This window comes from Crocodylus siamensis, chromosome 6, assembly GCF_052110815.1.
Source record: "Crocodylus siamensis isolate JL-2025a chromosome 6, ASM5211081v1, whole genome shotgun sequence".
NCBI classification, from domain to species: Eukaryota; Metazoa; Chordata; order Crocodylia; family Crocodylidae; genus Crocodylus; species Crocodylus siamensis.
In genome coordinates, this window is record NC_143400.1 from 89922478 (window position 1) to 89944448 (window position 21971).

Consider the following 21971-nt stretch of genomic DNA (forward strand, 5'->3'; position numbering starts at 1 on the left):
AGTGTGCAAGAGCTCATGTCAAAAACATACAGATAAATACACAGTAGTTTATTTTAAAAGTCAATCACATCTGGAAAAGCTTGCCCTCACAATTCAAAAGTCTTCTATATGATAAAATTTCAGTTGCTCAGTAGCTTTCTTGAAAGTACTCAGGGACATATTATGAAGTTTTCCATGCAACCTAGCTGAAGTTCAGATGTTCTAAATCTTGTACCAGATTTAACAAATAAAGGGGAAAAAATGATCTAAGTTATTAGAATTCCTTAAATTCCAGAATTTGTCATTGTAAGCAAGTTACCTGAACCTTCTTGTGCTGCGTGTGTAGAAGATTATATGCATTTTTCTTTTCTTCTAGTGTTTTTTTAAGTTCAGCAACTTTTGCTTCTAGCACTTGTCTTTCATCTGTATTAACCTCCCCTTTTAGCCGTGACAATCGTCGCTCCACTTGCTGAATGTAAAAATCCTGTTAAAATTATTTAAAGAAAAAAATTAGAAAGCCTAAGCTAAACAATTAGAGCTCTCTTGATTAATGCTAAATGTTGCATGTGAACTTGGAAACTAAATTTTGGCTTTAGGATAGTCACCTAATTAAGCTATTGTTATTTTATAATTATGGCTTATAGACCGCCTCATTTTAATGTGAAACACTAACTAAATGCTCTTAAATGAGTGGTGTGTGATGATGGCTCATAAGTAGTCTTCTAGAAGTCCAAACAAAGCACAGGCTGCACAGATAGAGTCTGCTGTAGGGAGGCTTAGAGCAGTGTTGCAATCTTATCAACATCCCCTGGTAATGGCATAAAGGGGCAAATTTTCAAAGTGGTGCATAGGAGATATGCACATAAATCTCATTAGAAAATAACAGGATTTGGACATGTACCTCTCTTGTATCACATCAAAAAAATTACCCTGAAGCATCAATAGTTCAGAGGAAAATCGATTTGGTAAACTAACAAGAAGAACTGCAGACACAAAAATGATTAAGAATACACACATACACAATGTAAATCTCAGCAAATCTTAGCTGTTTCAACTTAATTCATGCATCTGGGGAGATGGAACAGAGTGCATCATTAAGCACTGAATATTTCAGCAACTGCATTCTCTAAGCAGTTAGCAAAGTTTAAAAAAATCCAAACGTTACTCATGTGTCAGCCCTAAAGAAAATTATGAAGAAAATTAACTGAGAACTAGCAAACCCCTTACCTGATTGTAAGTTATTTCTTGTTGCTTTAATGCATCCGCGTCAAGTTTGCGTAACCGACTGTTTAGGTTTTTAAGTGATGCTTGGCTTCCCTCAATTTCTGCTATAAGACACTTTTCCTTCTCCTGCTGTACCTGTAACTCCTGAGTTTTCTTGAAATGCAGTTCTTTCAACTGGCTCATTTGAGTTTCTTTTTCCTGATGACAGATTACTCATTAAGCACACAGTAATTTCTGAGCAATGCCTTTTGAAGATATGCATGTGTCTTTATCATTTATAGAAAAAAAACAGAGTTCAGATATTTTATACATATAAGGTAACAGAAATCTCAGAAATAGTATGTTGGTAAAAAAGTATTTGATTTCAAGGAATAATTAATATGTCTTTAAAACTGACATCCTTATTCCATTATTACCAAAGTGCCATTGCTTCCTTTTTTTTTTTTTTTTAAGAGACTGCTATCCCTTCCTCTCTCTCCTCTCGCTCAGCAACCTATTTCTTTGCCTCCTTCCATCCGCACTCCTCACTGCCTTCCAGTGCATAGCTATAAAATACTGCTGCACTATTTTTACTGATTTCTTTCAAATGACTTATTGTAGGCTTTTACAAATAGTGTATTATGACTTACGACAAGATATATATGTATAGGTGGATTGTTCTGTTTTACAACTTATTCATACATTTTAAGGTTGCTATCTCCTTTTTTTTTTAATCTGCCCAGACCTGAATTGGTTTCTGTGCTATGGCTGATACCATTAGCAACTAAAGGAATGGAAAGAAATAAGGTTCTTGGTCTGCTTTAGGTGTTCAAGAGGTCAGCAGTAATAGGCCTAAATCTTGAATTCTGAGCTCAAAAGGTATTAAAGAAAATTCAAGGTGGGAGGGGGGTAGATATAGGGAAGGGAAGATAAAATGCCAGGACACACTTAATTAGGTCAATAAATAGATCACACTTTTGAAAGAGTCACCTGGATACCACATGAAGAATTGCTGCAGTATAAAAAAAAATCCCCACCAATCTCACACCATTAGTTATGACATACCATCCTTTCCTGGAACTTACTGTATAAAAAATATCCTCAAACAATTGCAACCCATACTAGGAGAAGACCCAATTCTTAAAGAGATCTTTCTAGAGCCACCCATCCTAGCCTTTAAACACACCAAACCTCACCACCTTGTATGCTTTGAAGCAAACTTCCTATGGCCCAAGCACACTGAATGGATCCAGACCATGCTGGGACAAGAAATGTAAAACCAGCCAATAATCTCAACCACCCTCACAATAACTACCCTCCACAATAAAACCACTGGGAAAATTCATTGGAAAATTGCAGCAACATGAAAATGTAATATGAAACGTGCATACAGTTATTAAGTGCCCAATCATCCAGAAGAGCACAGCAAAGCATGGAGGTGGCATGTACTGCTGGTGCTCTGTAGCCAGGGGGCCACTAGAGATCCCAGCATGCTTTCCAGGGGCTCCCATCTCTGGAGATTACTGAAGACAACCAAGTGGAGGGCAACAGCACTAATCAGCTGGCCATCCAGGGACCATGCCCATGCAGGGACTCCCCTCTCCCCATTTAGCAATGGGAGTGTCCAGCCATGGACTGCTTGGGTCATTTCCATTACCGTAGAGTTATCAGTTGCGTTCCCACCCAAAATGGATTCCTGCCATTGTGTGCCCTGTAGCTCCAGATCCAGTAGGTCACACGTGCCATAACTCCTATCAGCAGAGACTCAAGACCTGCCAATACTTCTTCAGCAAGCTTGTTTAGTTCCTGTGCAGGCTAGTGCACAGTACCATACATGTCCATATGCACATAACTGAAGCCCTGGTCACGCATGTACCAGCCTTGTTCCCTTTTAGTGGGCCAGCCAGCAGCTATGTGGCTGATGCCATCCTGGATGCCATGGAGTTAGGGGTGCTCAGGGACCATTTACAGACCATGTTCTGGCACTCGAATGCATGTAGCAAAAACACTGACTGGTAAGAATGAATCATCCTGAGGACCTGAGATAAGAAGCAGTGGAAATTCAGGATGTGCTAGGAGAAAACCACCAAACTGGCTCCCACTCTTGAGAAACAGGGCATTGATATGGAGAAGCATGCTGCTGCTGCCATCACCATTTGGAGGCACAGAACTGGATTCAAGTGAAACTGCCAGCTTGATTCAGTTTGAAGAATCAGCAAAACTATCTCCAGAGTAGACTCAAATTGGGCAGTAGATTTCACAGATATTCAGGTTGGAAGGGACCCCAGAAGATCATCGAGTCCAGCCCCCTGCCCCAGGGGCAGGAAGTCAGCAGGGATCATAGGATCCCAGCAAGATAAGCATCCACATGCATCTTGAAGGTGTTCAAAGTGAGTGCTTGAACCACCTCCGGCGGCAGTCTATTCCAAACCTTGGGGGCTTGGGCAGTGAAGAAGTTCTTCCTTATGTCCAGCCTGAATCAGTTGCGGTGGAGTTTGTGACTGTTCGATCATGTCATCCCTTGGGGTGCTCTGGTGAACAAACGTTCCCCAGATCCTGGTGGTCAACCCTGATAAACTTATAGGTGGCCACCAGATCACCCCTGAGCCTGCGCTTTTCCAGGCTAAAGAGTCCCATGGCTCTCAGCCTGTCATCGTAAGGTCTGTTTTCCTGACCTCTGATCAGGCTCTTCTCTGGACTCTCTCAAGCTTCTCCACATCCTTTTTAAATTATGGAGCCCAAAACTGGACACAGTACTCCAGCTGCGGCCTCACCAAGGCCGAGTACAACAGGAGAATGATGTTCTGGGATTTGCTTGAGAAGCATCTATGGATGCAAGCGAGCTTTTTGCTCACTTTACTAGCTGCAGCATCACACTGAAGGCTCATATTCATCTTGTGGTCAACCATGACGCCAAGTTCCTTTCATCCATAGTGCTAGGCAGCATAGCATTGCCATGCCTATAAGGATGCTGCAGGTTTTTCCTCCCAAGGTGGAGAACCTTGCATTTTTCAGTGTTGAACACCATCAGGTTCTCGTCTGCCAATTTCACGAGCCTGTCAAGATCTGCCTCACCCTGCTGTCCTCAGGTGCGGATGCTTTACCCCAGAGTTTGGTGCCCCCGGCAAACTTGGCCAGTCTGCTTGTGACACCAATGTCCACATCATTCATGAAGATGTTAAACAGTATAGGCCCTAGGACAGAGCCTTGAGGGACCTCACCAGTGACCACGCACCAAGATGATTGGCTTCCGTCAACCACCACCCTCTGGGTCCTGCCGCGAAGCCAATTCCCCAGCCAGCGAATCGTGGTGAGGTCGAGGCCACAGTTAGCCAGTTTTCCCAAGAGGTGATCATGGGATACCAGATTGAAGGCTTTTTTAAAGTCAAGATATATGACATGAATCTCTTCCCCTTTTTCCAGGTGATAGGTCACCTGGTTGTAAAAGAAAATGAGATTGGTCAAGCAAGACCTACCCACAACAAACCCATGCTGGGTATCCCTCAGGATATTGCCATCAGCTAGTCTGTTCAAGGATGGCCTCTTTGATAATCTTTTCCAAGACCTTCCCCAGGATAGAAGTCAGGCTAAAGGTCCTGCAGTTTGCTGGGTCTACTTTCCTCCCTTTCTTGAAGATAAGCACCACATTGGCCTTCTTCCAGTATTCTGGGAACAGCTTGAAACTAGATTCCACATGGATTGGGAAGAATTCTAATCTTGTTCACCAAGAAAGTGCCAAGCAGCAAGTCAGCATGGTGATACATGAGCTTAGCTCCACTTCCCTGGGTTAGTAAAGTTTGGTGTGAGTCACAGACAGAATCGCTGGAGCCATGCATAAGGGACAAGGAGCAAAGTCTTTGGGGAAGCTGGAGGACCAAGCCACGTCTTATAGCACTGTGTGTGACAGTTACAGGTGTTAACCACAGTGCTAGAAAAAGTGATGCCAAGAAGCTCCAATTTGAAAGAGGTAAGACCGTGGCAGTTTCACCATGCTTTTAGTGCTTGAACAGCTGTACACTTGCTTTTTTGCAGTGCCATAAAGGTGCACTTAGTGCTACAAATGTAATGCCTATCCATGACCTGAGAATTTACTTGTGGGCAGGAATCTGGGTTGAAAGATTTTTTTTTTTTACATCTGGAATAATTCCTACAGGAAAAAAAAAAGCCCTGAGCTCGAGGGGAGCAAAGAGAACATGATCCAAAGTCTTTCCAAATTCTTTCTATTGTGTTTAATATCCTCCATGGGTTTTAAATTAAGTCTTAACAGATACAGTGGTGGGGGGCAGTTTGAAGTTTTTTTAATACTTGTTTTTATTTTTTATATCAATGTTTCCAGTTTGGAGCAACTTTTAGAATTAATAGCAAAGATGGCAAAACTACTGTCAGATAAAATGGGATCAGAATCTGGTCCTTAGCAGCTAAGGCTTTTCTATTTCCAAGTGACTTGACTTAAACCAAACTGCTTCCAAAAGATGTCCTCAAATTACATAAATTGATGTTAAATAAGATTCACTCCTGCAACAGTATTTTGTCATAATGTGGTTGAAGTCTTTGAGGAACTTGGCAAATGGGATTTTTATCTACATTGCTCCTTCAACTGTATTTTCACAGTAAATTAATAGATGCAGAAAATAGACAGGCTTATTGAATGGTGATGGAAGGCATACTTCTGACTAATGCATTACAGACATTCTTCAAGAACAGTTCATCCTCATTAAAATATGACCCTCAGGCTGTAAAGCTGCCAAACTCAGTGTCATCTTAGGTTATCTGCCACATATTTACATGCTGGAGTAAAGAACACCTGGCAACAGTTTAGCCATCCTAGTAACAAATATAGAGGGAAACAATTTTGGTTTTAAATATGCAGAAATGTTATATCATCCCATCTTGTATTCACATTCTCTGTAATACTGAATTTTCTTAAGTTACAGGGTTTGCTTTAAAACTCTTCATAAGTAACAAAGGTGTCATTTTTCCAATTTCTATACTTACATTCAAAGTACGGTTTAAAAGTGCATAGTTAATGTGCTAGAAAGTTACTAGGTTTGTAAAAGAGCACCCCAAACCAATCACAAGGACAGCACTGTACACAGCTATTGCTTGAAAATTAATTCAGACAGCGGGAAGATAAGTGGAAGAAACAAAATGTGTGGGCTAGTTTTATTGTCACTTGTTTGGGAACACCTGCTCTTCCATTTTTGTGTAGTGCAGTCAGCTTACACTCATGACAAGCAAAGCTTTAGAGAACCCAATAGTCTCTAAGTCAACATCAGCCAGCTACACAATATTAACTCATTTGAAAGGAATTATTTGCCAATTAGAAAAAAGGTTGAAGTTTCTTCTCAACTTTGGGAAAGTCTGGATGACAGCTGCTACAATGCTGCATTTACTGAGCAGTCTGCAACCATGATCACAATTCTGGAGACTGTAAAAGATCCTAGATCAATATTAAAAGATCATAATATACTGACATTTTGCTATGTTGTAATAATGATGATCCTTCATTTACCAAGTGTTTTTGTATGTACAATTTCAGAGAAATATCTAAATTTACTGAGTGCATGCAAGCTACTATCCAAACGTAGACCTGTAGTTACCACTGAACTGCGCTCATTTTTTAAATGAACCATAGCAATTATATAATAGTGCTCAATCTTACAAAAGGGATTAGAGTTTTTTGTAGTATCAGGTGTATTTTGACAGGCAGAATGTAACAAGTAGAGTGGCTTGAAAAATTTGAGAATTTTAGCAGAATTTGCTGAAGGGTGTCAATTTTGTTGAAATTCTAAAGGACATCAGGTAGGTTTAGCAGAATTCTGCTCGGCCACCTGCCCACCTGGAAACCCTCCTTCCCGGCTCCAGGTTGCCTGGAAGTCCACATGATATGCTGCTAGAAAGCTGAGAGCCTGGAACAGCAGACTCCTAAGCTTTGGACCAGCCCACCAGGACAGACTGCTTAGAAGTAAGGGCTCCCAGTAGAGCTGGGCGGAGAACTTAATTTCAGGTCACAAATAATTGCAAAATTCTTGGTTCTACTTCTAGGCACAAATTAACATTTTGAAAGAATAAAGCTCTGCAAAATGCAATTACCTCTTGTAAACCCCTATGCCTGAAAAAGGGTGTTTGTGCCCAAAAGCTTGCAAAGAACATTTTTTCCAACTAGTTAGTTAGTCTAATAAAATATATCATACCACCCAAAGAACCTCATCTGGCTGTGTCCTTAGAGCAACATGGCTACAACCAACAACCCTAATTACCTTTTGTGACACTGAGGCTTTTCTTAAACATTTGCCATCCAAATACAACCAAATGGTTTCCTGTTTACTTAAAAAAAAAAAACCTGAGGCAGGCCATCTTAATAATAATATTTGAATCCACACAAATGATTGCCCCAGACACATGTATAAAGTCTATATAAATTCTCATTTTCAAGTAGTGTTAAGAGTCTTTACCTTCACATTTCTCTCTTCTTCCTTCAGAATTTCTTCCATCCTAAAAGCTTTTTCTTCTAAACTCAGTGTCTTCTCAGTCACAAATTTCAGTTTATTTGAAAGATTCATATTCTGATCTTTAAGAAGGCTTAGCCTAAACAAAGTTACATGGTATAAAGAGTTAAAGTGAGAGGCACACATAACACACTACTCAACACTCTTTGATATAATTGACTGAGAAATCTAACCAAAGTACTGTCTCATATTCATTTAAATAAAAGGGAGGTAACCATGGAGTATATATTTGTATTCATTCACGTAGCTTCCTTGCAGATAACTCTATTGGATACTATCCATTAGCATCACTTTTTATTTAATTTACAAATTATGATAGCTGGGGCCCAAACCAGAACTTTTTCTCCAGAGTTAGGAATTACATTGAGTATCTGAAGGCTGTATAATCCAGAGTATCTAGAATGATCCAGCTGTGAAACCAAAATAATGTAAGGCTCCTTGTTAGGAAGTATTTGATCAAAGGTCTGATTATATTGCATACTTAAAAAAAATTAAGAGCTTGTCATTCTTACCTGATGTTTTTTTCCTGAATTTCTTTTTTCAGATTGGTTACTTGTGTTCTCATAGATTCTAAATCAGAAGCAGTCCTGTCCACTGTGGTTTTTAAAGTATCCAGCTAATAATTAGTCAAATAAGAGTTGCTTATTCTGTTTTGTACTCTAGCATACTGTAGTACATTCTAACTAAGCAATTTTCAAAAGTCCTACTTACTACTCAGCAATACAAATACAGAAACAAACCAACTTTTACTGCTTGATCAGAAACTTCAGGAGGTTTGTTAATATTGCTAACACATCTCTGTTTCTACAACACCAAGTTTATTCTAGACATTAAAAAATGTATTTTCACTAAATGGAAGATAAATATGTTCCAGATTCTCAACTGGTGCAAGTCAACATAGCCAATAATGTTAATAAACTGGCTGTGCCAATTGCATATGTGGCTTAAAACATTTTTAATTACCAAGAAAACAAGACAAATGGGGAAACAGCTAAAGGGTCTCTCTTGGCACAGCACATATGTCAGCGAACTCCTAAATCTGCAGAGAGCTTTGTTAATTTTGTAAGGCTCAATGTGAGCATGAGGGCCCTTGTAGATCCAATAATTGGTATTATGGGTGGATCTAGCTTTGTGGCGATAGGAGTGTGGCCCTATTCCCTTTAGCAGTGGTGCCTACACAATGAAGAGAGCTCTTTGCATACGTGCCAGCCATATGAAGACTGTCAAGTGGAAAAAAACGATCCCTTTTTTTCCCAACAACTATATGATCCTCCTCTGTTGTTCTACCATAGCCAAAGTCTCGAGGTCAGGATTCATGGTCCAATATACACTGCTGTCCTGATAGTGGCAAGCATTGTTCCAACATAAGGGATATACCAGAAAAATGCATGAGAAGACGGAATACTTTTGTCTCTTTTTGTCAGATTTTTTTCATTTTAAGTGAAAGTTAGACATGTTTCTGTTTATTTGGTCTGAAACTGGCAGGTTTACCTCATCCTGGAGCTGAACTCGACTAGCATCTTGATTTTGGTACTCAGTTCGGAGCTTGGCAGCTTGCCGATCAGTACTAGCAATTTTCTTTTCGTACTCCATATTATTTCCTGTCTCATTTGCCAAAAAACGGATCTTCTCTTTAATCGCGTCTTCTTTCTTTCGGATATCCTGCCTTGTCTCCGCTAATAACTAGCAGAATAATAATTAAAAAAACCCCTTAGGTACATTTTAAAAAATCTAATCTGACCTAAACAGATAAAACAGGTATAGCAAGACTGCCAGAATACTTTTTACTGTTTTCTTTCTTTACTATCACCAGAATATAATTAAAAAAACAGAAATATACTTAAATTAAACATCAAGTAGCCAAGGCATCCTGTCTCCATTAAATTAACTTTAATGCATCTCTCATTTCACTGACCTAACTTAAATATCAATATTCCAGTGATTTCTCTCATAATTAAAAATCTTATGTGACGTTGTAAACTTTGTAAAATTGGGTCAAGTGACACAAAAAGGAAGAGGACTACATAAACAGCATTTTATACAGACTAGGATAGGTGGAAAAACCAAAAAGGAGACAGTTACAATAACAGGAAAAATAAATGACAACCAAGGTCTATTAGGGTATTTGCACTGGAGGTTTTAGAAAAGGATGGTTTTGGTATTTTTCAAGAATGATTCCCAGCAAGAGACCAGATATTGACGGAACCAAGTATACAGCAAGTAATTTGTAGTCCTTTGAGATGTGTATAAAAAGTCTCAAGCAGCTGATCTGATCTACGATCAGAATCAAAATGGATTGCTTTGACTCTCCCCCACTCCCCTATGGAAAAAAAAAAAGCAATGGAGCTGCTTGCTGTAAGTATGTGCAGAGCAGTGGCAGATCCTGGCCTTCAATGATCACGCATCATCACACACAGAGTTTGAGTTAAGCCAGCTGCCAAAAATTAATTCACATTTCATATTATTCCTCCTTTGCCTCTTTTCTCTTATAATGTTAAGTGTTGCATTTCTGGTATGACTCAGACTGTTTTTCTTCCACAGACTGCAGGCCAGCTGAGGGAACTGGAATGCCTCCCAGTGTAAGCATAACAGAGTTAAGATTTTGTTCAGTAGCTTCTTTCAGATGTAACTATTACAATTTTTTTCCAAAAAAGCATCAGACAAGATTTTCAAAACTTCTGGGTTTCACTTCTATACCCATGATTGTAAATACTTCTATGCAGATTTCAAATTCTTTACATAATGAACTTTTTATTTAATCTATTATTTGCATCTCCCTTTCCCGGTAATTGTATTTCCAATCACAGAAGCATAAATCTGTAGGACAGGGTCTCGGCAACCGATGGCTTGTAGGCCAGATCCAGCCCAGATGATTTTTACCCAGCCCACAGAGCTGGGACAGCAGTGGCCATTTAGCAGTAACTGGGCTTTGGGCATGGTGGTTCCTAGTGGTGATAAGGGGGAAAAAAAATAGTGGCAGAGGCTGTGACAGTGGAGGTCGGGTCACAAGTGGCAGTCAACCTCAGCTCGAGCTGTTTTGTTTCAGCTCACCGCTCCTAAAAGGTTGCTGATCCCCTATCTAAGACATTGAGGACAGAGATGAACAAAGACTAGACGCTATTACTAATGCGTAAATATTTTCAAAGCCAGACTCTGAGACGGGTTTACAAGAATACTGCACTTGCTTTATGTTTACAGGATGTGCGCAAGGACAATTCTTGCACTCAGATAGGTTCTCACTGACAAACATCTGCAAGTGAGACCACAAATCATCACTCGGTCAGAAATTTAAAAATTTACCATGCTCAGTTTCCCTTTCCAATTGTGCTCTAGGGCTTCAGTTCCCCTACATCATAGCCTACTATCCTTATGCTCTTAGGAAAATGAGTTACATCTAATGTTGCTGCTGGGATGGGACAGAGAGATGGTTACTTGTAAGATGTAAGGCATGCCAGCCCCTGCTGGATCAGAAAACCGAAGGTCATTCATATAGTGGAGCTAATCAGTATCCTTTAGCTTGATAAGTACCTTATTTACCTAGACTGGGGTGGGCAATTATTTTGACTGAAAGGTCGCTTAATGCATTTTGGCGAGCTCTTGAAGGATGTACATATAAAATATTTCAGAAGGTATCATTTTAACAAATTACAGATAAAAAAAAACAATTTGTATACTAAAAATTAAACATCTACTATAACATATTTTAATTTTATTTCGAAAAAAAATTTTTTGCCCTGATTTGTTTTGAGTGGTGTATATGGAGGTGATTTGTATAATAGCTCAAAATAAAGTCTTACTTTTGTATATTGTGGGTGTGAGGGTATGTGTGGGGAGGGGTGTAGGGGGTAGGCCGGTGAGGGGTAGGTGGGGGGCTGCTCACATGCTAGGTCCTGGGAGCTGGCCGGAAGTGGGAGGAGGGGTGTGTGCAGGGGATGCATGAAGCAGAGCTTGCCCAGGTGGTGAAGGTGTAGTTTTCCACCCAGCCGCACTTGCTCCCCCTGGGACAGACCGAGCTGTGCTCCTGCCCTCTCTGGCCAATGCACAGAGCTTCTTGGTGGGGCTGCTCCTAGTGCACCTGCAGCCACCCAAGTATAGTTTGGCCTCCAGCTCCCAGCTGCCTTCCACCCACTCTGCCTGTCCACCTGCAGGCAGCTGAGTGGGTAGAAGGCAGCCAGGAGCTGGAGCCCCACATGCTAGTGCACGAACCACCCAGGTGGAGCTTCCCCCCAGCCTGGTTGAGCATGTGGTGCCCGGCATGTATCCCTACAGCTCCCCTGTGCTCCCTCCTGCCCAGAGCGGCACAGCAGGGGCAGGAGGAGCCACCAGGAGTTGAGGGGAGGAGGAGCTAAACAGTACTAGGGGTCTGTGACCACACTGAAAGCAGCCTTGCTGGGAATCTGTGTGCACTGGCAAGCGGGAACATGGCATGGGCTGCCCCAGGTGGGAGTGCGCAGGGCTTGGCCCAATGTGGAGTACCACAGGCTGGATGCAATCAATTGGTAGGCACCTGCCCACAAGCCAGATCCAATCAGTTAGAGAGCCAGATCTGGCCCGTGGGCTGTATTTTGCCTTCCCCTGAACTAGACAGATATCCCTTAAATCTAAGAACATTTACCTAGGGGATCTTTTGCAATACTTGTCAAGTTTTAAAGAACTCCTTAAAAATAAAGAGGAACAATGAGCAAAACAGAAAGCCTTAAAATTAATCATCCCAATTTTTTTCCGATTTCAGTCAACGGTAAAACTCCTATTGGTTGCATTGTTGCAAAGTCAGGCCCAATTTTTATGCAAATCAAATTCTGATCAATAGCCATACCAAAGCAAAGTGATCTATCTCTTGATCTCTTTTCTGCATCTGCTCTATCGTACTTTCCCACTGTCTGATAAGTTCTTGCCTTTCGTGGTGAACTCTGCGAAAATCTTCAGCTATCTTGTCCAGCTCAATCTGTTAAAAATGGAGCCTAATTAACAATGATGTAAATGCCCCACATAAGGTAGACTGAGTTTCCATTTGATTTATGTACACACCTGAGCAGTTAAGGTTTCCGTAAGCTCGTTATCAAGATTTTTGCGTTTCTGATTAGCTTCCATGGTCAGCTTTTCTATCTGTAGAGTCAGCACCTGAAATGAAATGATGTAAACGCTAAGATATTGAATTAGAAACAAATACAAAGCTTTACCTCGGTTAAATAGGAAGTTCCTGAGCCTCTGGTCTGTATTGTTCAAGATCCATAAAAAGCAATGGGCTCACTCTTGCAAGCGTTTGCTTCTGCAAGGATCCTATACTCATTATTTTGTATGCTATCAATGTGATATCAAAGATCATTGTGACTAGTTCTGCAAGCCAAGGTGTCTGGGTTAAGTGTTTCATTCAATACAGGTGGTGATAAATTAATCTTTTATTTGAACACTGGGAAAAGAATGTTTAAGTTTAATCAATAAAAGATTTTTTCTAAGTGAACGTTCTACTTTAGACAACCTTTATGAATTTTGAACCTGTTGCTTAATGAGTCTAGTTTATATTTAATGACAGGGTTTCATCATTCCTGTCAGCTTTATTATAGTTGCTTATTTCATCCTTCAAGATATTAAGCAATTATTCCAATTGGAACATCTAAAGTAATTATACTTTTTTTCCAGGAGGGTCATATCATGTCATGGATTTTGAGGATTAACTGCCTGTTAAATTCAGTTAGAGGTTCTTCTTGAAACTGACTGCAGTTTTCTTGTGGTAATTAGCCATAATTAAATATTGATCTACTTTTTTGTTATATATGAAAAAATAAAAATTTAACACCTATCCATCAAAACAAATATACTCTAGTTAGTTTCAAAATATGCAAGTTAACCCCTTACAAAAAACTTATGTATTGAACCTTTAACATGGGTTTCACTTATAGTTCCATTAATTTATGATGGCACGGCAAGATGCTATAAATGGCTTCTTCTTTCGTTAAAAAATAATTATAGCTTTAATAAAATGTTTTGTTAGATCTACATACCCTTAATTTCCCATCATCTTGTTGGGCATACTTCTGGATGGTGACTGCATCATTGTCTTTACGAGCTGATTCCTCTAACCAAGCCTCTAAAGCTTGATGATCCCAGTTCATCTGGCATCTTAAGGCTTCCAACTTTTGAGTGGTTTTGAAAATGTTATTCTAATAACATTTGAAATAAAAGTTCTGTAATTAATAATATGCTGAGCACAAAAATTAAAGCAGACAATTCATACTGCTGGAATCTAGGAATCTAAAGGTCTCTGACAGTGCTGTTGGGCAGATCAGTTTCTTTTCTATGGCAAATATCTTCAACTTGAACAATGCCACTTTATGTTTGGGTGTTAAAAAGAAAGCACAGCAATAAGTTATCTTAAACTGAGGTAAGTAAAGCTTTGCAATATGATGCCTAATATGTAGCGTTAATGCATACTGGGTAAGAAATTCATCCAATGCAATTCACCCCTCACAATCCAAGGGTTAGATTCTGATACCCTTCTGTACAGTGAATAATGCTTTACAAGCGATCCCGAGTGACTCCTGGGAGATGCCCTAATGTGAATGTGTGTAGCAGAATACAGCCTCAAGTGTACAGCCAGGAGGAGGAGGAGGATCTCAGTTGTTTTGGCTGTTGAGAGAGACAGAAATTTAACAAAAGAAAGGAGAACGAAGAAAGCCAGCTTAAAGTAAAAGGCATAATAGCATGAAGAAAAGAAGAGAGAACAATGCATTTATTTCTTTTATAGTGCATTTCTTAACTGCCACAATTACTATTTGTTTACAGATGACAAAACAAAAATGTATTTGAAACCATGCTCATCCTTTAAAGTACAAGGATAGGGGTATTTAAAATATAAGACAAATACCTAGACAAACTAACAATGTAGTGGTCTATAAGTATGCATTTATAGCATTTGGTATATCTGTCTTACTGTCTTATTTATCTCTGTCTGAACCCCAGTTCTCTGCCTTTGTTTGGCAGGGGATTTTTTTAGGTGCTCAGTGGCCTCACTCCCACAGACTTCTTGGAGGTGGGAAGCAGGTATCTCAGTGGATTTATTCTTTAATTTTCTCTCTCTCTTCTGTCCAACCTATAGAGCACACCCATTAGGGCAAGGATTTGTTATTTTATTTGTCTATAAAATGCCATGGCACCCTGGTTACCTGACAGGAGTAGCTGCCTCTGAGCTGTGCTACAAGAAGGCTTTACCTCACACAGCTAAGGTCACTGCAACCAAAAACAGGCTAGAAGAATTATTCCCAAATGAATGTAAAAACCCTACAATTACATCTTAAGTTTTAAGCCCAGTAATGGACCAGGTTTAATGAGACAAACACTCCTAGTATGTTCCTGAGCAAGGCCTGAAGGACTGAGTCATAAATATTTGTGGTATATCATAAATGTTATGGCTCCATTAAGGTGAACTGTTCTTAAAATTAGTGTCTGGTAACTCCATTTGTCTAAAGAAACAACAAATGAAAGCAAGAAAACTACTGAGAGATAAATCGTCAGTGTCTGTATTATAAAACTCTTAAAATCTTACTTCTTGATTATTTTTCTTTTCTCTTAAGGAAATCATCTCATTTTCCAGCCGTTGAATCTCACTTTTGAGACGTCCAAGTTCTCTCTCAGCAAGGGATTTAAAGTGCTTTTCAGTTTCAATTTCATTCTCTCTGGCTCTGTAAAGTGACTAAAGAATAATACCGTTTAATATTTTGCATCGGGTAGATAACAGACTTAGCATTTTTACTATTTAAACCAAAATAAGAACTCAAATCAAATACAAATTATGGAATTTACACGTAGGAATGTTATAAAACAAACAAAATATAGTACCGAGGTTTTAAAAACTCTAATTCCACTGGTATGAACTCAAACTGACTAGTCACTGACTTGACTAGCATTTGGACTTAAGATATGAAATTAATATAAAAGTCTAGTGTGCTGTGTTATTCTCTGTATATACAGATCAAGTCTCTCTACCTCAAGTGATTAAGAATACTTCACCCAATACACAGAATCCATTATTCCACTATCCTGCAGTTCAGATCCAAACAAGACTAAAAATAATTATATTCAAACTAAGTATCTTCATCACCCAGCTCTCTCTCTGATTCAGGAAGCGCAGCAACAGAGAGTATGTTATTGTTTTGAGATGAGAGATGGATTAGACACTGATGCTGCCACATGCCAGCTGGGTGCCTCTCTTTGTCTGGCAAAATTGCTTTAATATATTTTTCCCTGTACAATACCTAATCTCTTACCTACTAGGAGCCTTGCTCTTAAGGGAGAAGAGAGCACATGGTGTTCTCCACTTTGATGGCTAATTAAAATTTGCCATCTAACACATTAAAACTGAGAGGTTGTTCAGCTGCAGAAAAGCCTTCTATGAACCTCTCAGAGCCCATCACCTGGGATGCATCACGGATTCATTATTTGAGTTTATCTCAGGAATTCATTTGAAGTTACAGGTCTGAATTTTCAAACTAGCAATTTGTGGGGCACAATTTTGTATCCCTTAAAGTGGGGATGATCTTCAGAAAGTTCTGAGCTATGAAAACTGGGCCTCCTTGAGGTGTTCCAACTCAAAATGGAGTCCCCCCCAAATTGCCTAGTGATTTTGGAGAAATTAGGCACGGATTCTTAGCCATATACCAAATGGTGCTCAGTATTGTTCTGAAGGTTCTCCAGTAGGGATGAAAATCAGTTTTTGCCTTTCGAATGAGGCTCTCATCATAAGAGAAGGGAAATCTTCATGACGACCCCAGGGGACCAAGCTGTGTTTTTATTAGATGGAGTTCTAAAGATTAATGGAGCTGGAATAACATTATGAAGCTGCTAAAATGTCATCAGAGAATGAGGTACTGGTAAAATATACTACTACTAGCCAACTGCCCGTCAAGAATGATGTGGAGGGGTAGGCAGGGACAGAGCACCACCACCCCGTGATGCTCCCGCCACCTCCCAGGAGCAGGGTGCAGGGGGAAGCTTGCCCTGTCGTCCCCTCCATCTCCCTCTGCCAGCACTCCGCACCACCGCCACCTCCAGCACCGCTGGCCTCACTCCCCGCTCCAAACCTGCTGTCATGGCAGTGCACCACGCTCTGATTGGCTGTTTCAGTAACCAATCAGAGTGCTCCAAGAGCGTTATGGACAGACAGACAAACTAAGCCCTTTATTATGTAAGAACTGGCAAATTGCCCATAAGAATGACCAGGGGGCAGCAGGGACACAGGCCCATATCCAGCCCCAGCCCCTTCCACTTTGGGGTCGAGCTCACTTCCCCCCACCACCTGGCCTGCTGCTTCAGAGCTGGGGCTGGGCCCAATTCTGTCCCCCACTCCACCCCCTGCCACTTCAGGGCCAGGCCCGGGCCTGCTCCCCACACCTCTCTTTTGGTCTGGGGACTTGCCTCCCTGCTCTGTCGCCACCCCCTCCAGGGAGCAGAGCCAGGGCAAGGGGCAAGGTCAGCAGCACTGCCCTTGTGCCCCTGCTCCATCCCCGCCATCATAGTGGAACACCGCCACTGCTACCTGCCCAGAATGCTGCTGGAGCACTCTAATTGGTTGTTTCCAATCCAATCACAGTGCAGATAAAGAGAGAACCAATCAGAGTGCTAATAAAGAGTTACAGACAGGCAGGCAGGCAAAGGCTTTTATAATATTAGAATAGCAATTCTGTGCTTAGTGACTTTCAATACAGTCTCTTCAAGTGCTTTTACATAGGCTGCTACCAGACATGTAAAAAAATCCCTCCAAACCTTCCTGTACCAGAAGAAGCAGTGTGGTGGTTGGACCCGGTTCCACAGTGTCTGTGTAGATCGGACACTTCAGTGAGGCTTTTTGGCACTTTTATTTAATTAAATTAAATCACCTATTAGATAAAAGAGCCCCACCAAAGGACCCAATCTATACAGATGTTGGGAGAGCTGGGTTCAACTAATGCAGTGCCTCTTCTGGGCATGCGCTGGACTTGGCACAACTGAGTTTAACATAGAGCACTGTGGGGTTGGTTTTTTTGGGGGGGTTACATCTGTAAGCAGTTATATGGTGTTTAAATAGTATTAAATGTTTCAAATGGGAAAAATAATTGAATGGAAGGGTTAATGTTTTGCCAAGAACACATAAATACTAGGTGGCAGGCTAGGAAACAAGAGGCCACGAGGCTGATTTTGAACTGACAAATAATAATGTACAACCAGTAATGCCACTGAGATCAGTACAATTATTCTTGACATAAGTATTTTTTAAGTCACTTCAGAAGGAACTCCCAGGTTTCCTGACTCCTGGTCCTGTTGCAAAGTTACAGCATTTATTTATATGAACTCTGCGGAAAAGAACTTTTTTATTTAATTATTGGTTATCTTGTATCAATTCATATCTGTGTGTTCTGAGTGTAACAGTAACCTATAAAAAGTATGTTTGGTTTATATTCTGGCCTGTCACGAAACAACCTCATTCCAATGCAGTATAACTGTGGAGGTCACAGCTACACATATTCTGCAAAGCAACTCTACACAGACCTGAAAATTTGGGCCTGTCTTAGCCAGATGTCTTAGAGTATAAACAGAAACTTAGCTTTTTTTCCACTTTCAAACCCCAGATCTAAGTCTTCTTCAGCATTTTACAGCTATCTGTCTTTGATCAGCACAAACGTGTTGTATTGAAGTAAACTTCTATTTTTCTTGGACCACACACATCTAACCATTGGCCCTGCGGGTCCTCACAGATAGCTAAATCTGCTCCTTCAAGCTTCCTACTGTATGCCCTGATGTATTCCGTTATCTTTTTTAAAGGCCATTAAACAAGACACTGCAGATATGGCTGTCCAAACTTCCTGGCCAAGTCCTGGAAGATCAGGTTACGAGAGCTTTCGTAAACGGTGACACTGATTTGGACAAAACGGACGAATGAAACGAGGGAGAATTTTCACCCAGCAGAACAGATCCAGCAGCAGCAGCGACCATTTACCTGGGTGAAGTTGAACTCCTGCCTGACGTTTTTCAAATGCAAGGTCATTGCTTCGCTGCGCTCCTCCAAGTCGGTCAGCTGATTCTGCAGGTTGGCCTTTTCCTTCTGCATCTTCTGCAGCTGTAAACGGTTAGTTTTAGTCGAGCAGATGGCATCAAATAAAGACCGAGCCCAGTGCCCATCTGCTGCCAAGTACGTGAACACGATGCCAAAGGGCGCGAGGCAGACAGTACTACAAAAATCACACCGTTGTACAGCCGTCCGGCTGGAAGGGGCCTCCAGAGCTCATCCAGATCCTGAGGCAGGATCACTCCTGTCCAAAACATCCGCTACATGCTGTCAACCGTCACCCAACACAGACGAACCCTGCCCTAGGTTGAGTGGGAGATCCGACCCGACAGCTGCCCACCTGCTTCTGGGGACGGTGCTCGTGCGGCCAGAGGCCGCGCCTGCTACAGAGGAAGGCAACCCCCCCAAACCCATCTGATGGGGGCTCAAATTCCCCCCTGACCCCAAAGACAGCAATGTCCGACCCTGAGGGGAGCGCGAAGACCCCCAGCGGAAGCACGCGCACAGCCCCGAGCGCATCGCACCCGCCGGGGAGGACCCCCCGGGCTCCGCTCCCCGCCCCGCAGAGAAGAGGCAGCGCCGCCGGCCGCCAAACGTCTGGGCCGAAGAGCCCACGTGCCAGGATGTGGGCCCGGCCCGGCTCTCACTTCGTCCTCCAGCGCCTGGTTCTCGGCGCTGGCCACGGGGATGGCGAACCCGTCGTCCCAGTCCAGCTCGTCCAGGACAGAAGCGGACGAGCCGCTTTCGCCGGCGGCGCCGCTCATGGCTGCGGCCTGCTGGGAGCCCCGGCCCCCCACCCCACCGCGTCCGCGGCGCCCTGGCAACGGGCGTCCCTGGTTACCGTCCGAACCGGAAGTCGGCGGAAAGGGCTGTACTTCCGGCCCGGCCCCTCCCTCTGCGGGGCGCGGTGCGGGCTCGGGGGTGGCACGTCCGCAGAGGACCTGCCCGCACCCGCGGCTTCACCGCCACCGGGGGCTGCCTGCTGCATGGGGACGTGTGTGGCTCGGACATGCACACCCACCCACCCTATACCACAGACACCCACCTACATATACACACCGCATATACACTCACCCACGTATACACACCACACCTAGACACACACCACACCCCCCCCCACATATACACACACACGCACAGTTATTCTGCTGCCCTCCCAGCTGTCGAAGCCTCAGCTGGTTGTGTGATGTCTTCTCCCCAAACCGCGCGCTTGTGGCGGCTGCAAGTCGCAGCCTGCTGTTGGGGTTGTTGCGACAAGAGTTTGCCTTCAGAGACTGGTGACGTTGCCAGCTCTTGGGCCTCCATAGGAGGTTTGTATTGAGCAGATTCTTTTTGGTATTGGGTGGTGGAACCGGAGCGTGCTCCACCCACTCCATGCATTGACCTGGTATTGCAGTGCCTCCAGGACCGGTGCAAAAAAAAACAAAACAAAAAAAAGCAAGCTCTTGGGGCTGAACTGCCGGCCGCCTGCCTCAGCCTGATCTAGTGCCAACTGCTGTGAATTTCTTCTGATTCCAGCATTTGGGCCAGGGCTGGAGCTGTTCACACCAAAATGCAGGAAGCTCCTGCCCTGTCAAGGCTTTGCCCTGCTGTTTTTTTTCTGCAGGGTAAGCTGAGCGATCAGGGCTGCCTGCGAACTGGATCTGCTGTTGTGTTCAGGCCATGCTCTGCATACAAGGACTCTTCCTCAGAGCAGAAGGCTCTTGCGTCCCCTCCATTTGCATCCATGCAAGCCCACTCCAGAGCAGAGAGAAAGGGACCCTGTTACCTCCAAGCGAGATGATGGTGATAGAGAACTGAGAGGACTCAAGATAAGACTGACAGATCCTGAGTGGGGTAGGATTGATGAGCTGGGAGATGAGCTGATGGGCTGAATGGGGTTGGAGGCAGAGCTAGAGCGATATGGTGCAGATGTGGGAATCAGCATTGATGTAGGAGGCAAAACTGATGTAGAAACAGAATAAAGAGTGTAGGCCTTGCTGGATTAACACAGCAGGATTGAACTGGCGGTGAGGGGAGAATCACCAGTAGTTGCTGGGCCTGGGACAAAGCAGATGTGGGGGGAAGGTCCTCCAGCACCGCAGAACCACCTTTTCAGTACATCTGTGAGGGTGGGACTACTCATGACACATATGCTGGGAATAAGTAGGAGAGGCTCATCAGACAGAAGAAAGATTTAAAAACCCACTGTACAATCTTTTAATATTATTATTTTGGGGGCCTGACTTATGCTTTGTGATGTCTTGAGGCTAGGTGTGTAATTTTGTATTTCAATCTCAGCCAAAATGGGTTCCACAAAACAGGAAAAGGGTAATATTTTGTTCCACTCATCTTAAAATTTCTGGCACTTTATTTCTTTAAAACAACAACAGACAAACAAAAACCTAGCACCTTTTTGCTTTGGGTCAGGGAGTTATATGTCAGGGCTATTTTGTTAGAGATCTGGCTTTTGCTGTTCATAGAAAATTTGGCCAAGCTGTAAATTTGTGAACAATTACAGTTTGCACATGCTCTTAGATATTAGCAGCTAAATTTGCTGTAGATTCTGTCCCTAGTGAGCATGCTCCAGCTGGGACTGAAGAGCTGAGTTTACTGCAACAGCTGCTGTAGTAAGAAAACTCTGTCCTGTATATTTGGTAACTCTTAAAGGACCTATGGATTGGGAAGGAGGATGCTACTATGGAACTGGGCGTTCCCCTCCCCCAGTTTGGGGCAGTCTGTTGGCCTGGAAGCCTAGTGAGGTGGGACTGGACATATTTGAAAAATTCCATTTCCTATCCTAATTTCCCACCCAGGGAAAAATTCCTATTTGACTTTTTGACTTGGAATGAAATTTCTTTTTGGAAATGTAAAATTCCCAGTACGTCAGTCCTTGTATTGCACTCTTATTGTGAAAGCTTCTTTGTCTTTAATTATATGATTGCATACAATTTTCCCACTGAATCGCTCTCTGATTTTGTGGGATGAACCTATTCTGGGGCTGGGGTTGGAGCAGGGCTCTTAGTGAAGGAAAATGTTGTCTGCAAAAGATCTGTCTGGCTTATTGCATAAATTGAAAGGCATTTTGTGAGTGGGACAGGACTGCAGGAAGGTGAAGAGTGATCTTGTGATTAGGGCAGTTAATTCAGTTTTCCAGGACAGAATTTCTGTCCTTGCCTCTGCCATTGTGTTCTGCTGTGAAGCTGGGCAGCTTGTCTCACCCAAATCTTTTCATAGGTAAGAGATTACAGGCATGTTCTTCA

At 42.4% G+C, this 21971-nt stretch overlaps 1 protein-coding gene and 1 pseudogene across 2 annotated transcripts in view; one reads left to right on the top strand and one right to left on the bottom strand.

The window, feature by feature from the left end:
• CCDC39 (coiled-coil domain 39 molecular ruler complex subunit) overlaps nt 1-19815 on the bottom strand; it is a 35144-nt gene extending 15329 nt beyond the window's left edge. Inside the window, exons 1-11 of one of the 2 annotated variants that reach the window (XM_090050706.1) lie at nt 19377-19814; nt 18661-18780; nt 15235-15381; nt 13694-13852; nt 12720-12812; nt 12508-12636; nt 9183-9374; nt 8204-8307; nt 7638-7770; nt 1207-1401; nt 299-463 (exon numbers count right to left, since the gene is read on the bottom strand). In XM_090050706.1, coding sequence (XP_089906832.1) covers nt 299-463; nt 1207-1401; nt 7638-7770; nt 8204-8307; nt 9183-9374; nt 12508-12636; nt 12720-12812; nt 13694-13852; nt 15235-15381; nt 18661-18780; nt 19377-19493 — 1554 coding nt within the window. In that variant the 5' untranslated portion in view covers nt 19494-19814. Of the gene's footprint in view, nt 1-298; nt 464-1206; nt 1402-7637; nt 7771-8203; nt 8308-9182; nt 9375-12507; nt 12637-12719; nt 12813-13693; nt 13853-15234; nt 15382-18660; nt 18781-19376 lie in introns of both variants that reach the window. The other variant, XM_090050707.1, reaches the window with a different exon arrangement.
• Nucleotides 19816-20058: 243 nt separating this feature from the next.
• Nucleotides 20059-20143, top strand: LOC149863137 (U2 spliceosomal RNA; annotated as a pseudogene).
• The last annotated feature ends 1828 nt before the right edge of the window (nt 20144-21971 follow it).